The sequence below is a fragment of the Anabrus simplex genome, chromosome 8 (assembly GCF_040414725.1).
Source record: "Anabrus simplex isolate iqAnaSimp1 chromosome 8, ASM4041472v1, whole genome shotgun sequence".
NCBI lineage: Eukaryota > Metazoa > Arthropoda > Insecta > Orthoptera > Tettigoniidae > Anabrus > Anabrus simplex.
In genome coordinates this window covers 120,388,350-120,404,712 of record NC_090272.1, presented here as the reverse complement: position 1 = coordinate 120,404,712, position 16,363 = coordinate 120,388,350, and the positions used below count along the sequence as shown (strand labels likewise).

At 38.5% G+C, this 16,363-nt stretch overlaps 1 protein-coding gene across 5 annotated transcripts in view; it reads left to right on the top strand.

Moving 5' to 3' along the window:
- LOC136878870 (poly(ADP-ribose) glycohydrolase) overlaps positions 1-16,363 on the top strand; it is a 171,689-nt gene that overhangs the window by 60,526 nt on the left and 94,800 nt on the right. For all 5 annotated transcript variants that reach the window (XM_068228816.1, XM_068228817.1, XM_068228818.1 and 2 more), the window contains one exon: positions 12,624-12,783. In XM_068228816.1, coding sequence (XP_068084917.1) covers positions 12,624-12,783 — 160 coding nt within the window. The remainder of the gene's footprint in view (positions 1-12,623; positions 12,784-16,363) is intronic.

Here is a 16,363-nt window from a genome sequence, read left to right as displayed (position 1 = left end):
TACCGAGTAAATTCTCCGCTGTTGTGAATTCTCGCTATAACGGACTTCTGCTGTATTCACAAGAATATAGAAATAAAATCATCAAAGAATTATTTGTTGTGGTGAAAAGGTGGATCTTTTAACATACGGTAGTATTTTATTTATATTATAGCGTATGATATTGTCAGCTATCTACAACTTCTGGCCAAGGTCTTCTATTTAACCAAGGAGAGTGGGCTTATGAGGCTCATCGCCATTCTTTTCCATAATCGCAGATTTTTTGATGACTTCCCCAAATACAGTGCAGCCGATGGTGAATACAGAAAAACAGTCTACCCCAAGGAAGCACATTGGCTGCAATACTTTTCAGCATATAAACAAATGATAAGTCATTGTCCAAATATCAGAAGATTCTTGTATGTTGATGATCTTGCCCTGGCCTCATGTAGCACCAATTTTGAAACAGTGGAAATAAATCTCACTACTGCCCTCAAAAACGTATCCATTTATTATGATGCAAACAAGCTCAGACCGAATCCTGCAAAGACACAAGATTGTATTTTTCATTTGAAAAATAAACAAGTACATCAGAAGCTGAAAACCATGTGGTCAGGTATCAGGCTACAAGTTTGTGACACACTAATAAAATACCTGGGAGTAATGCTTGAGAGAGCTCTCACTTTCAAGAAACACTGTGTGAATTGTAAACAGAAAGTCTCCACCCAAAATAACCTGTTGTGCAAACTGAATGGATCGGAGTGGGGTACTCAGCCAGAAACTATCCGCACATCAGCAATGGGCCTTTTTTATTCCATCGCAGAATAAGTGTGTCCTGTTTGGTGGGTGTGGCCATCACTGAGACGTGGTGGTTGGTGACAGGCTGTTTACTCCGGTCGACAAACTGTCAGCTTGCAGGGATTGCACCACCGCACATTTGAAGAGAAGTGGCTGCAGACATGGAGATGACACAAATTGAACAAAAAAATGCTCATCCAGTACATGGTGATGTACTTCCAGCTCAGAGGCTGAAGTCCAGGAGTAGTTTTCTGTGAACATCTCGAGAACTAAACGGATCAGCCAAAAAAAGAAAGATTACAGTTATGGAAAACAAGGTGTCCCAACATCCTGAACGCTTACCACCTGGCTACAATGAGAACTGGACAATGTGGAAATCCTTGGATAGGTTGATATCAGGTGTGGGCTGATCCAAAGTGACCTTAGCGAGATGGGATTGCATTGATGCTAACAAAATCAAGTGTGAATGTGATGAAGACCATACTCTAAAGCACATGCTTTAGTGTCTGAAATGCCCATCCTCCTGTACAGAAGATGAACTCATTCAAGGCACACGGAATACACTTGATACAGCAAAGTTTTAGTTGAAATGTGTGCGATGTGACAAGGTGTGATTTTAACAATATATTTTAGATGCTTCTGAGATGGGAATAATAATCCACACTATGGCAAAGTTACTTATTTTAAATTAAATATTTTATTATAAATGTCAAATGCTTTTACCATAAATACAGGCCTCAGACAAGGTGACAGATTATCCTCACTGCTTTTCAATGTGGCTCTAGATTACATCATGAAAATTTGGCAAAACGAAAACCCACCTAAAATCAAAATTGGAGAAAAACCCTCAATAAGGTAAAACTGCCTACGGTTTGCAGATGATTTAGTTCTCTTAGCCCTTGACATGGAAGATCATGTTCAGATCACCATTCTCCAGATAATTGCATTAAAAATAAGATTACAAATAAGGCGTATAGTTTCAAACACGACCATGTCCATCTTTTTCACGTTCTGATGTTTTGACTTCCATGGATTCCTCTTTACAAGATGAATACAACGGGAACAAAAGTGGGTTTCAAATCCGGCCAGATCACATTTAAAATTGCACTAAAGAATGAGGTTTCATATCAGAGTCGACCAAGTCCCTGTTAACCCGCACGGGCCAATAATCCTGCGCTAACCAGTCACGTGGTGTCTTCCGGTAATATGGCTGCCTGAAGTTTGTTCGAGTCACATGTGGTGGTTTTGTTTGCGTGTATTTTTATAAATAGTTTATAAATAAAAATATATGCATAATTAATTGGTCATTTTTAATAGTATTCATATTTGCTGTGCAATAAAATGGAGGAAATTAATAAACGCATACCAGAAAGCAGCAACGTGATCCTTCCACCTGGAAGTGCATGAGGGAAAAATAGCTGAGGTGACTACAATCAACAACGTGTTGTTAGTGGTGATTTAATCAAGGCTCGGTGATGTGTTTCGAAGGCGCGATGGTATTGAATAGGTATAGTATGAAGAATATACATTGAAGTAGCTACATGAATCCGTATATTTGCAAAATATACACTATTTAAATGTTAATTAGCCTCTACATTGGTTACAATGTTGAGTAAATTTACACAAACATAATGTTTAAAATAATAATCTTTAAAGATTTTTCACTAAATCTTATATCCTTTTTAATCATATTTTCTAAATAAAGTCAAGATGAACAAAGTTGGAAAATAGGCCTAATCTAGATTTCTTTTCTCTTTAGGTATTCCGCGACGTCTTTACCACAGTACCCAACCTGTAATCACAGGAACAAAAAAGTGTAGGCTACTGAAAATGAAAGATATAAAAGACTTTCTTAGTGCATATTATGCACACCCCGTTAAAGCTAAACAAGATGCTTTTATTCTAAGGTACTGTCGCATAAGCATACCCAAAAGATGGCGAAGCAGAAATAATGCAAGGTCTCAGAAAAATATTACCATTGAATATAGTATTTTAAATCAGTTAGGAAATTCCCTGCCCGTGTGTCGACAGACTTTTCTCTCAACTTTGGGGATTACTAAGCACAGGGTTGAAGGGGGTTTTAATAGGTTCAAAAATGGATGGTCTTCGAGTTCCTGTTGAAACCAGAGGTGGAGATAGATGATCTAAGGCTTTTGAAGAAAAGTTTGCTGCAGTAAAGACCTTTATTAGGAAATTCAAAGTCGTTGAGTCACATTACAGCCGTGGTAAAAGCGAGCGGATGTATCTGAACAGTGAATTGAATATTAAAGAAATGTGGAGAATGTATAACCAAGAAGTAGAGAGTGATCTTAAAGTGAAACAGTCTTATTTCAGAAATGTTTTCAACAGGAACTTCAACATCAGTTTAAGGCTCCCTCTACAGATGTATGTTTGAAGTCTTTGGAATTATCAGAGAAACTAAAAACAGAGAAGAATGAAAAAAAAGAAAAATGAATTTATGATAGAGAAAAGAAAGAAAGAAGAACGGGAAGGAATGATGATATTATCTTTTGATTGTCAAAAAAATCTCATTCTACCAAAAGTGCCTGACCAGGCAGCTTATTATAGTAGACAGCTTTATTGCTATAACTTTACGATAGTGAAGGGGTTTTCAGGTTCTAAAATCTCAAATGACAGAGTTTGAATGTACACCTGGTGTGAAAACGACAGACCTAAATCTTCCAATGAAATTTCTTCTGCATTGTTCAGGGAGCTTCAAAATACTAACATGGAAGGCATTGACACAATAAGGCTTATGGCAGACAGTTGTGCAGGGCAAAATAAGAATGTCACTTTGCTCACTATGTGTTCTAAATGGCTGTTCCATGCACCTGCAAATGTGAAATTTATAGAAATTATATTTCCAGTTGTAGGCCATTCATATCTGCCACCTGACAGAGTGTTTGGGCGTATTGAAAAAGGAACTGAGGAAAAAAGAAATCATTGACCCAGACAAATACCATAGTATATTTCAAAAGCATGGTTCAGTGAAAGTACTGGGTAACGACTGGGAGGTCTTTGACTGGAAGGAAAAAGCCAGTAGTGTTGTGAAGGCAGTTTCATCATTGCATTTCAAGATATCCCAATGTAAAAGATTCTACCTACGTCATAGTGACAAAACTAGAAACATTCTTGTGGGAGGAGAGATGTTCTATCGTTTTAATAGTGAAATACCAAAGGCTATCGCAAAGAAGCACAAGACATTTAAGGATGTCAGTCCAAAACAAATGTCTATTGGAGTTGAAGTAAAACATGAAAAAGTCGATGATGTGAACAAATTATTGTCAAAACATTTTGGCAATGAGTGAAAATATTTGAATAAGTTACAGTGGTACAAACGTGTGATTGGGAACAATGCCGGACATGAGGATTTGGAAGGATACGTGTCATGTGGTGGTGGTTTAGAAGAAAATCCATTCATATGAGCATTTACAGGGGATTCACATTAAGAATAATTGTTATTTTGTACAAAATTACATTCTTTGCAGTGCTGTAAAAATATTATTCCAAATGTGTATGGTACCAAGTTTCTTTGCTGTATGTTTTGTTTCATATTTCATTAGATTTCAGGACTATTGTGTTGCCGTAAGACCTATATTTATGTTATTTCTGCTAATTTTGAACAAAAAACTTACAGATTATTAGCTACTGGAAACATGAAAAATAAAGTTGAATTTCTTTTGCTGATTGCTACATTGAAAACATGTCTTATCATAATATTAGGCCAAATTTTCTAATCTAAGTTTCAAAGATGGCCAAGTAAGTTTCAAAAGTTTCAAAATCGGCCAAGTCCCACCGTTAGTTTCAAACGTGGTCAAGTCCAAATTTTAAATACATTTTTCAATTCGTGTAATATATTTAGACTGTGAAAATTGTATGGTAATGAATTAGAAGCCTCTGCTAAGCAACATAAAGATTAAGGTGTCTGAATGTATATGAATTAATACCCTAAACAAGTTTTTTGCTTCTGAAGAAAAACAGCTCAACGGACTTGGTCATGTTTGAAACTATACACCTCATATATCCTTTGAGAAAACTGAGATAATGCCAATGAAACCCCTTGACATAAACAAAGTCATCATAAATGATCAAAAAATTAACATAGTCCTACAACTGAAATACCTTGGAGAAATCATTATGCACAACTTCAGCGAGAAAGCTACATGGATAAACAGAATCAACAAAATGAAAAAAGCGTGATTTCTAACCTGGTCAACTTATAACAAAAAAATGCTTGTTAATAGACAGTAAGACCCAACACTACAAAACTGTAATTTTTCCCAAAGCTACTTATGCTTGCAAAACCTTGTTCCAAATTAAAAATGAAAGAAGAACTGATCAGCTCCTCAAAACTGAAAGAAGGATTGTTAGAACTTCCATTAATAAAAAGTACCAGGTTGAAGGAGTCTGGAGAATCCTCCCCAATGAAACTGTCTATCGAGAGATTGACCCAGTTACCAGCACGGTGAAGAAGAAGAAGAGAATCCCTTATTTCTTTCACATCTTAGGATTACCAGAAAACAGGATTTTACAACAACTAGTGTTGAGAAATCTGGAAAAGTTGATAGGAGGGCATTGGATCAAAGAAATTCAAGAGGATCCCAAAGCAGTTGGACTCCAAATTACAGATGTAGAGAACAAGAATAAAATTACCACCCTTCTTAAGAATCATAAATTTTCAACTGAAATGATGCACAAAAGGCATGTAGAGATATCAGATGAATTAAGAACACTGCGATCAGAACAAATGAAGAAGTACTGGGCAGGTAAGAAGAATCAAACTGTACAACCTTCAAAGAAAAAGTGCACATGGAAGACTAAAGTGGTCTAGTGTGGCCAGTAAAGTTAATAATAATAAATTGACACATTACCACCCAAATCATGCTTATACAAACTGCAGTTCAACCAATCAGTGATGTTTTCTTTTAAATAAAAATGTACAGAAAGTAACGCCTGAAGCACCGAACAAGTAGCTGCGCGGTTTGGGTCACATAGCTGTCAGCTTGCATTTGGGAGATATTGGGTTCGAACTTCACCGTTGGCAGCCCTGAAGATAGTTTTCTGTAGTTTTCCATTTTCACACCTTAATTAAGGCCAGAACCACTTCCTTCCCACTCCTAGCCTTTTCTATCCCATTGTTGCCCGCATAACCCAATCACACACGAGTTCAACTGACGGCCTCTTTATCTTGCCTGCAGGCATCAGCTCATGCTTCCCTCCTGCCATCCATTCGGCGTACAATTTATGTATGTTGTCCTTGAAGGGCTTGTTGACAGAAACATCTAAGGGCTGTAGACAATGTGTGAGTCGACCAGGAATTACAACGAGATCAGTTTTCATTTCCTGAAGACGTTTCTTCGTGTCTTCCACCAAGTGTCCACGGAAACTGTCCCACACTAGCATTGCTGGGCATCGAAGCAGTGCCCGTGGCCATTTTCTCCACACCGTACGGACTAACTCCTGGGCAAGAGCTGTATCCATCCATCCTTCCTCTTGAACCCATGTATGAATGCCTTTGGGAAACTTTGTTTGAGGCACTGTTTTTCTTTTGAAAATAACGTATGATGGCAATTTTCTTCCGTCTGCTGTTATTGCTAGCATGACAGTGCAACGCTCTTTTTTCACTCCCACTTACACATACAAGCATGCTAGATTCTCCAATCTTGTTGGTGGTGTTGCGTGGCATGTTGAAGTTTATCGAGGTTTGATCTGCATTGCCAATTTGAGATAAGAGGTAATTGTTTTTCTTCCACATTGCTGTGACATGGTGACGAATATCTATGATTTTGTTGCTGAAATCGCTTGGCATTCTCTGACAGAGAGATGTTCGCCTTTGCAGGCACAATCCCTTTCGTGTCATGAATCTATTGTTCCAACCCTGGCTTAATCGCTAATTCGCGCACTTTGAAATGAAGCATTTTGTGCGAGATACTAAACCTATCATTTAGTAACTCTGTAATGTAATGAAGCAACTCATCTTCCAGTTCAGGAAACTTACCAGTTTTCAGCCCTCTGAATGCCTTACGTGTTTGGTTGGTGGTTTCTAGCACAGCTATCTGTTAATGCCAGTAGCGAACATTAAACTCAGTCACTGAATTCTCAACTGGCAGCTCTGTTACTATGTACTTCAGCATAACTTAAAGATCGACCTACACAAGAAAACTTTAATGAGAAACAAGAATGAAAGACAGAATACTGGTACTTGTCGACAATAAAACAGATGGACGATAACTTAATACCGTGATCACTTGACTGCCTGGAAAGGGAAACACTCCCAGTTCACGTGATGAACTCCGCCAGACAGGTGACGATAAGCATATTGACAAAGACGGATGAGTGAGAGGAATGGCTGAGTATGACTGACTGGCTAGGATTGCATCCTTGGGGCGGTGGTTTGCGAGTTTTTTGTTACAACAGCTAGCCTCAACCTTTCTGCAAGTAGAAAGAAATGCAGCTTGTTCTTGTATTGTAATGTACAAAGTACCGTAACAGCAATTGGTACAGTCCCGATGTAGGCATGTGCACGGAATACCCAAACTTTATTTCGTGTATGTACTGTATGTCTTTATGGGCCAGTTGCATAAAGACATCTAACCGGAAATCAATTTAGAACATAGTTCTGAAAATGAACTGTTTACACTTGTGTAGTTCAAATGTAATCAGAGTTCAGAAAAGTGTATATTGCAATGCCGCAAAACAAATGAAATGCAAAGTAGCTTTAGCTGTTGGATAATACTTAAATGATGGGATTGAGCTGGCTGTGACTGACGACAAATGAACGTCGTTTGCAGCATGTACTAGAATTTCTTCATATATGTTTTTCTTGCAGTGAACACAGGTGAAGGAAAAACTGATATCCGACTTCTCTCCGTCGACCCTGGTTGTTTTTTCTGATCCTAACTGTATTAGGTTTTAGAAGCCTAATGAGTCTTCCATTTTCACGGCCTTCGTGGCCGTTCTATTTCTTTTATTCATTCTTTGAAGAATCGATTAGTGTTATGAAGGGGTGATTGCCCAGTTGCACTAGCTCGTTTGGTCTTGTGTGGTTTAATATCACATCAGGATAAAAATGTTGTCTCATACAGCCCGTCGCATCTCCGTTTTCCCTTTATGGTTCCTGTTACCTACGGTGATATTAAAGGTGTTAAATCATACATTTGGTCATAGTGCTTTTATGAGCACAGTCGAGTGAATACATAGCTGTCAGGAAAAGGTGAAGCAACTGTGCATGTTAATAGATAGCTCATGTTTCACACATAGCGCGAATGGAGCAGGGCAGTCCCCAGCTGGCAAATGAAGCACGCTTGAATACATTACATTTTCTCGAGAAGTACTTGGATTGATTTTTGGAATAATCACAGTGCTGAACTTGTAAGGCTTGTAGGTTTAAGCCTAGGTGTAGAAAACAGTTTAGTTTTATAAACAAAATTAATAGTATTACCTCAGGGGATATTGACGCCATTCTATCTTGAACGGTCCATATGTTATTTGAGATGGACTACTTAGCTGAGTAACCCTCTTTATCCCACTAATCAGACATCCATAAAACATGAACGAGATAATGTAATATCGTAAGCAACTCATAGAGGTTTTGTTGTAGAATTATGTTTCACTGCATTATAAGAAGCGTAATATAGCTTATATACGGAAAACAACTACAGCTAACAATGTATTAGGTTAGTCTTTTGTGTATTTTCTTATGATTTATCGTAACAACACAGGTAATATTATGTTCACAATCAGTTGTTCTTCTATCTCGAATAGAAAACAACTCCTTGAACTGAGATCATAGAGTTTAACATATGAATAGTAACACAGTAAGGTTTCCACCTATTCAGTACTAATATGTATTTACAATGTTATAAATTACATGGAACTAGTTTCGACCCGCCTAGGGGTCATCATCAGCCATATTAAAGCATACATAAGTATTTTTTGTCGAATCCTAAAACATGTTATTTTTAACTGTAATAATCGTATGGGTTTTATAATTTATAAAGTGAAGTTTGGTAATGAGATGAGAAATGTTAGTATGGTACAGGTGAGTAGTAAATAATAATATATATACAAACAAGTTTGGAACAAAGTACTAGTGGGGTGCTTAGAGTTGTAAAATATAACCTCGTGGATGTCAATAATCCTCGTACTAAAGAAACAATGTAAAATAACACATATAAACATATATACAAGTATGTACAAAGTCTGGAGAGTAAAGAGTGATACTCTTTTAATGTCGAGTTGGCTTGACACTGATCACTTAAGCGGAGAAATGAGGTATTTGGTGTATTAAAGCTGTGTTGGTCAGTTGCGTTGTTGATTGTTGGACGTGAAGTTGTTTTTGAATTTCTGGTTGAGAAGAAGGTGGAAACTGCGCGTGGATATATTGATTCTCATTTCTTAGCGGAAACCAAATTGGACCTGTTTAAATGGAGAAAGTCAGTAAAAACAAAAAATGGAGATAGGAAAAGGTTAACATAAAGTGAAAGGATGCTTACCTCGCGCTGCGGTGTGTGTAGTATAGCTGATGGTGTGCGATTGGTGGCGGGGAGAGAAGTGTGGGCAGAGAGGAGGGCAGGCGCGTGCGGGTTAGGAGGGGGTGAGGAAGAGTGGGGGTGGCTTGGGGTGAGGTGGGGGTGGGGAGCTTTTAAGGCGGGGCTGAAGGGTGCGGGAAAAGGGTAATTGTCTCGGAAAAGTACCTTTGATTAGACTTAGGATTGAGTTTTGGTTGGCTGCATTATTGTTTCTGAGGAAAGTGATGAATAGATCGAAGAGTATGTTGGGTTTCTCTGAGATTTCATTGAGATTGTGACTGGCGTTGAAGTATTGTTCTAGGTGTATGTAGTAATTTTCCATTATGTTGAGTAAAGGGCCCTTGTTTGCTAATTCGAGGATGTCCATGTCCTGTTCGATATTGGTGAAATTATGGTTATAATCATGCATGTATTGGCCGATGGCTGAAAACCTGTTGTATTTTATTGCATTAGTGTGTTCGTGGTATCTGGTATTGAAGTTTCTACCGGTTTGTCCGATGTAGGATTTTTCACAGGTGTTGCATTTGATCCTGTAAACTCCTGATTTTACAAAACTGCTGGTCTTGTTGATGTGTCTATTCATCACTTTCCTCAGAAACAATAATGCAACCAACCAAAACTCAATCCTAAGTCTAATCAAAGGTACTTTTCCGAGACAATTACCCCTTTTTCCCGCACCCTTCAGCCCCGCCTTAAAAGCTCCCCACCCCCACCTCACCCCAAGCCACCCCCACTCTTCCTAACCCCCTCCTAACCCGCACGCGCCTGCCCTCCTCCCTGCCCACACTTCTCTCCCCGCCACCAATCGCACACCATCAGCTATACTACACACACCGCAGCGCGAGGTAAGCGTCCTTTCACTTTATGTTAACCTTTTCCTATCTCCATTTTTTGTTTTTACTGACTTTCTCCATTTAAACAGGTCCAATTTGGTTTCCGCTAAGAACTGAGAATCAATATATCCACGCGCAGTTTCCACCTTCTTCTCAACCAGAAATTCAAAAACAACTTCACGTCCAACAATCAACAACGCAACTGACCAACACAGCTTTAATACACCAAATACCTCATTTCTCCGCTTAAGTGATCAGTGTCAAGCCAACTCGACATTAAAAGAGTATCACTCTTTACTCTCCAGACTTTGTACGTACTTGTATATATGTTTATATGTGTTATTTTACATTGTTTCTTTAGTACGAGGACTACGGACATCCACGAGGTTATATTTTACAACTCTAAGCACCCCACTAGTACTTTGTTCCAAACTTGTTTGTATATATATTATTATTTACTACTCACCTGTACCATACTAACATTTCTCATCTCATTACCAAACTTCACTTTATAAATTATAAAATCCATACGATTATTACAGTTAAAAATAACATGTTTTAGGATTCGACAAAAAATACTTATGTATGCTTTAATATGGCTGATGATGACCCCTAGGCGGGTCGAAACTAGTTCCATGTAATTTATAACATTGTAAATACATATTAGTACTGAATAGGTGGAAACCTTACTGTGTTACTATTCATATGTTATTCTCAGTTCAGTACGGACCAACAACATGAAATTCATAACTCATAGAGTTTGATCAGAAAAATTTCTCCAGTCAAAGTTAATCCTAGTTCAGTGCGAATTGATCTCAGATTAACGTTTATACAGCAACAATCCAAGTTTAGCATGAACTGAGATCAATTTCGTCTTTTGATCTAAGATCAAACGGTTTATGCAACCGGCCATATGACAAAGGCAGAAATTAATGCAAGTTATGTGCGGGGAATTTTTTCCCTGCACTTTCAGATGTTAAAAATGGGGTGCAAGATACATGCAGTGGCGAGTTACATGCGAACAAATACAGTATGTAAGATGACCTAGATACTAATGGGTTTCTCAGAATAGATCGTTAATGAAATTTAGAAAGTAGAGATACAGTACCATATAAAGAATGTTCATTCAGTCAGTTGATTTCTGTACTCTGTAAAAGTGAAGAACTAGTGAGAATTATGGGAGTTCCTCATTCAGCCCTTGAAGCACTGTGCTGAACTTAATGATTATCAGCTATCCAGTGTTATATTTTAAACAAATTAACTGTAGGCTGCAATGGCAAAATAGCTTAAAAGAAATAAATTCATCCATAATTGACAGTACGCTGCCCTGTTTACATCTTGCTGTTCATTCCACCCAACCCTGTATAATGATTCTTCTTAATGCTCTGGCTTTCTTTCAGTCGTCCACCTTGATATCTGAGCATATTTTTGTAAACTCTGCTGTTGGGCTGGAGAGCCACATCATTTTGAAATCAATTGTTTGAACCCTTTTGCATTCAGCAGTGAAAATGTATTTTATTACTTTATTATGCTACCCTTCCCCCACACTCACTGCTCTTGAATGCTATGATAGTCCTAGGTAGGTGATCTATCCCAGTTGTGTCTGAAATAATAAAATACCACAGGCCCTACAATACAGGTTAACAGACATTTTCTACTCTTATCAACCCATGTGGTAATCGGTTACCTTGTAGACAAAGTAGGGGACTACTAAAGGCTAAGGGAGTTCATCCTGATGGATAAACCCTCACTTGTATTATGCATAGGAAGTCCAAACCAAACGAACCCAAACCCATGGCACTACAGCCTTTGAAGGGCCTTGGCCTACCAAGCGACCGCTGCTCAGCCCGAAGACATGCAGATTACGAGGTGTCGTGTCTCGGCCGTTATTCTTGGCTTTCTAGACCGGGGCCGCTATCTCACCGTTGGATAGCTCCTCAATTCTAATCATGTAGGCTGAGTGGACCTCGAACCAGCCCTCAGGTCCAGGTAAATATCCCTGACCTGGCCGGGAATCGAACCTGGGGCTTCCGGGTAAGAGGCAGGCACGCTACCTCTACACCACGGGGCTGGCTATGCGTAGGAAGTCAGCAGAAAAAAAAAAAAGGAAAGATTGCTTTCAACAATAATAGAACAGGCTTTGGGAGAAGGCTTGTTTATTCACACACCCAGCCTGCTGGAGTACACAAATGCATGGTGCTGATGGCTAAAGATACTCTAGACAAGTAAGATGAATCAACTCGGTATCCTTCACACACTTCTCGTTATTATCTGAGTATATGACAAATTCTTGTCTGTAGTAGTTGAAGAGAGAGAAATGGAAGATATAACTACTTTAAGATCTGGTTGACATCAGTTCCATACTGTTTAATAAAAATTATATCCGTGATGTATTTTGTATTGATTTTTATTTCAGGTTGTATATTAATCATGAAATTGTTTGATTCTGTAAGTTTGTCTTAGATTTTTCTGCATGTTTTTTCAGCCCCTGAGGGAGTGGTAACTTTTACTCGGCATTATATATCACCCAACTTCCTTCCACAATGGGGACGCTCAACCCGAACCTTAACCAAACTTCATGTATCAAGTGTGGGTACCATAGAAGACCAGGGCTTTGGAATGTTGCAGGTGGACTTTGCAAACAAGTATGTATGCACATTTATTAAGTTTTTAAAAATTTTAGTGCTTAACCACAGTAGTGCATTCCTCATGAACATGTTTCCCCGCTTAGCACATCGTAAATTCAAAGTCCTCATTCCCATTGTATTAAATTTATATAAAAATATGTCACTTATTATGTCAAGAATTTTTGCTGTTACCGCTTAGTATGATCACATTTCTCGTAGCCCTGAAAAATGTTTTTTTGTCATCCCTTGTGAAAGGAACATGATTTCCAACAGAGATAAGAACCCTCATTGCCATAGGAGGCAAATCGGGGAAAGTTGTGCGATAACAGGAAAAAGCCGTCTATTCCTGAACTTCACAGGGTAAGTTGCACTTTCGGGGAACAAGCTGTTAGCCTCAGGGAAGTTCAGTTTTGCTAGCCGGTTAGCAGTGAGATTGCTGAAAAACCCATTGAGCCTGTTTGTGCTTGTATTTCAAATTCCATTCAAAAATTAGTACTGTATTCTGTGTTGAGTGGTACCTTGAAGGGTAGCGAATAAATGTCACATGATAGCCTACCTGTGGATTAGGAAGATAATCATGTGTAGTTGACTAGCGTGGTGCCTATTTATCTTGTGATAGCCTAGTTATGGATAAGGAAAAAGTCGTGAAATGCCATACAAATGAAGACAAAATTAAAATCCTACAGGAAGTGGACTGCATCTGCACATTTAAGTTCTTATAGGTGGTGCGAATGTTGAAACCACAATCAACGCTGCATGATAAGAATCCTAGGAATAAGGTGGCAAGATAGACACACTAATGTAAGTGTTTTGGATTAAGCTAATACAACCAGCTTTGAGGGCTGATAATAAAACACCAGCTTTGATGGATAGATCATGTAATTCACATGCCTGAGTCATGTCTCTGTAAAAACGAATCATGTACTGTTAGTCGAAGGTCGGATGGAGAAAACAGGGTGAGTAGAAAGATAAATGCTACAAAGATATTCTGAAGGCAAATCTAAAGAAATATCTAATTGACCCTGAAAATCTGAATGTTTGGCATCCACTTATCCAAAATGGTGTCACCTCATCCACCAAGGGATCCTTTGAATTACAGCAAAGAGAAATTCAGTCCGACAAACACAACAGTAGGAAAGAGTGTATGAATAGCAGAAGTATCAACCCTCGAGGACCAGCGGCTACTGAAGACATGGTGTGCTAAGATTTTGGAAGAGTCTTTGTTTCCAGAATTTGACTTTATACAGCCATCATAGAACTCATGCGATTTGAACTTTGCTTTTGGAAGACAATTGTACTTGTTAACTCATTGGGCCCGAGCCATGGAACTGCTCCGTGCTTCGTTTCGGTGGACCAAACGCCGGACCACGGAACTGTTCCGTTGTCTCATTTTACTACGTAATTCAACTTTTCCTCAAGAGATGGCAGAGTGAGTTGCATTTGTGATTTGTGTAGGGACTGTTTCTTTGCAATGTTATATCCTCTTTGCTAATATATATCGATAGTGTGCTTGGTAATATTAGTTTGAAGTGGGCTTTGAGATTCGCTTGTATACAAGATGGCTGCCAGTATAGAACTGATATTTACCGATATATAACCCCTTTTAGGAAGTAATGATGATCAGGAATGTAATTTTTTCAGTGAAATTAGTAGTAATATTAGTACTAGTGTGAGCAACGCTCCTGAAGAGCAAATAGATGTGGAAATTGAAGAGGAAGTGCAAAGAGAAGACTGTGTTACAGCCCAGCAGACGGACTGAGTACGGTCCTGTGATGCTAATAAAATAAAATGTTTTCCTAGCCCTCAAAATATTATTTGTCATCCCTTGTGGAAGGAACATGATTTCCAACTCAGGTAAGAGTCTTCGCTGCAGTTGTGTGATAACTGGAAAAGGCCGTGAATTCTAGAACTTCACAGGATAAATTGCACCTTCAGGGAGCAAGCCATTAGCCTCAGAAATGCTCAGTTTTTCTTGCTGGTTAGCAGTGAAACTGCAGAATAACACAATGAACCTGTTTGTGCTTGTATTTGGTATTCCATTCAGAAGTTAGAAGCGTATTTCGTGTTTAGTTGTACAGTGGCAGGTAGCGAATATTTGTCACGCAATAGCCTACATCTGGAACATAATTATTGTGTGAAGTTGACCAGCGTGATGCATATTTGTCTTGTTATAGTCTAATTATGGATACGGAAATAGTCGTGAAATTCCTTACTTCTTCCTCTTCCTGCATTCCCTTCTTCATCCATTCCCTTTTCCAGATTCTCTCTGGGTAGGGTAGTGTACCAAAGCTCTCCGCCTTACTTAATCTTTCCACCATTCCTCTTCTAGTACTTTATTGCTATCGACTCCTCTATTTGCAATACAGTCCACAACAGAGCCCCTCCATCTCATTCTAGGACGTCCCCTAGGCCTCTTTCCAGTTTCTGTATCCATGAATGTTTTCTTTGGTATTATCTCTCCTGGCATTCTCATCATGTGTCCAAACCATTTTAGCTTTGCTATATCAATCTAAATTCCTTACTAATGAAAACAAAATTAAAGTCTGTTGGCAAGTCGACTGACATCTACATCTTTAAGCCCGCAGAGGTGGCGTGAATCTGAAATTTGCACTTTCCAGTTTGGACTCTATCAGTCGAATCGGATTTGGTCGGTCAAAGTTTTGTCGGAAATAATAGGCTTCTGCTAATGTGTTTTGGAAAGAGTGTGATCTGCAATACTGCTTTGATATTTTTATGGGCCCCATTCAAATGTTTTCATATTTGTTGTTTGGTGTTTTTAACACTTTTCAGTGCACTATTGTTATGTTATAAGCCCCACTAGAGTAAGTTCTAATATTTGTTCTCTCATGATATATCACATCTTTTAATTACTCTCTTCTCATAGAATTTTCACTGTACCCGCAGATATACGACATAAAATCCCCTTATGTCGGAGAGAATCGTGTCTAGTGTTTCCATATTCCTGTTGTATAGTTTTTATTCAGTAGTACGTTTTCTCACTTAACACGTTTTTCTTCCTTGTCTCCTGCAGAAACTTCTTAACGAGGTTTTACTGTATATTAAAAGAATCATAAGTATAAATGACATTGTTAACTTATATCTCTGCTCAAATAAACCTGTCTTTAATCCTATTCCTGACTAACTAATATACTTGTGCTTCACTACGGAATTCTCAGAAAGACTTTTTTTCCTAGTTTTCCCAAGTGAAGTCAACATTACAATGACATCAGTTGGAATGTAGCGATTAAAAGCAACGTTTTCATACAACATACTTGATCAAATGAAAAACCGCACATTTTTTCCCCACTTTTAACGAACAGTCCAAAGTTCCATTGTTGGAATGACCAGGCTGCAGACAGCCACGAACAATCCTCTGCTATTATTCCGTTAAATGTGCACACTGCTTATTCTAATCAGTGCCTTTAGAGTAGGGACTGAATAGCTGGAATGTTATGATGAACCAGTGTACCAGTAGTATTAGAAAGTTTATGAACCAGTGGAATGGCATGCTAAAGAAGAGAGAGATCTAACTCACCAGCTACTTCCCGCCAGTATTCAGGCAGGCTGTTATACTCGGTACATAGCAGTAATCCCATCT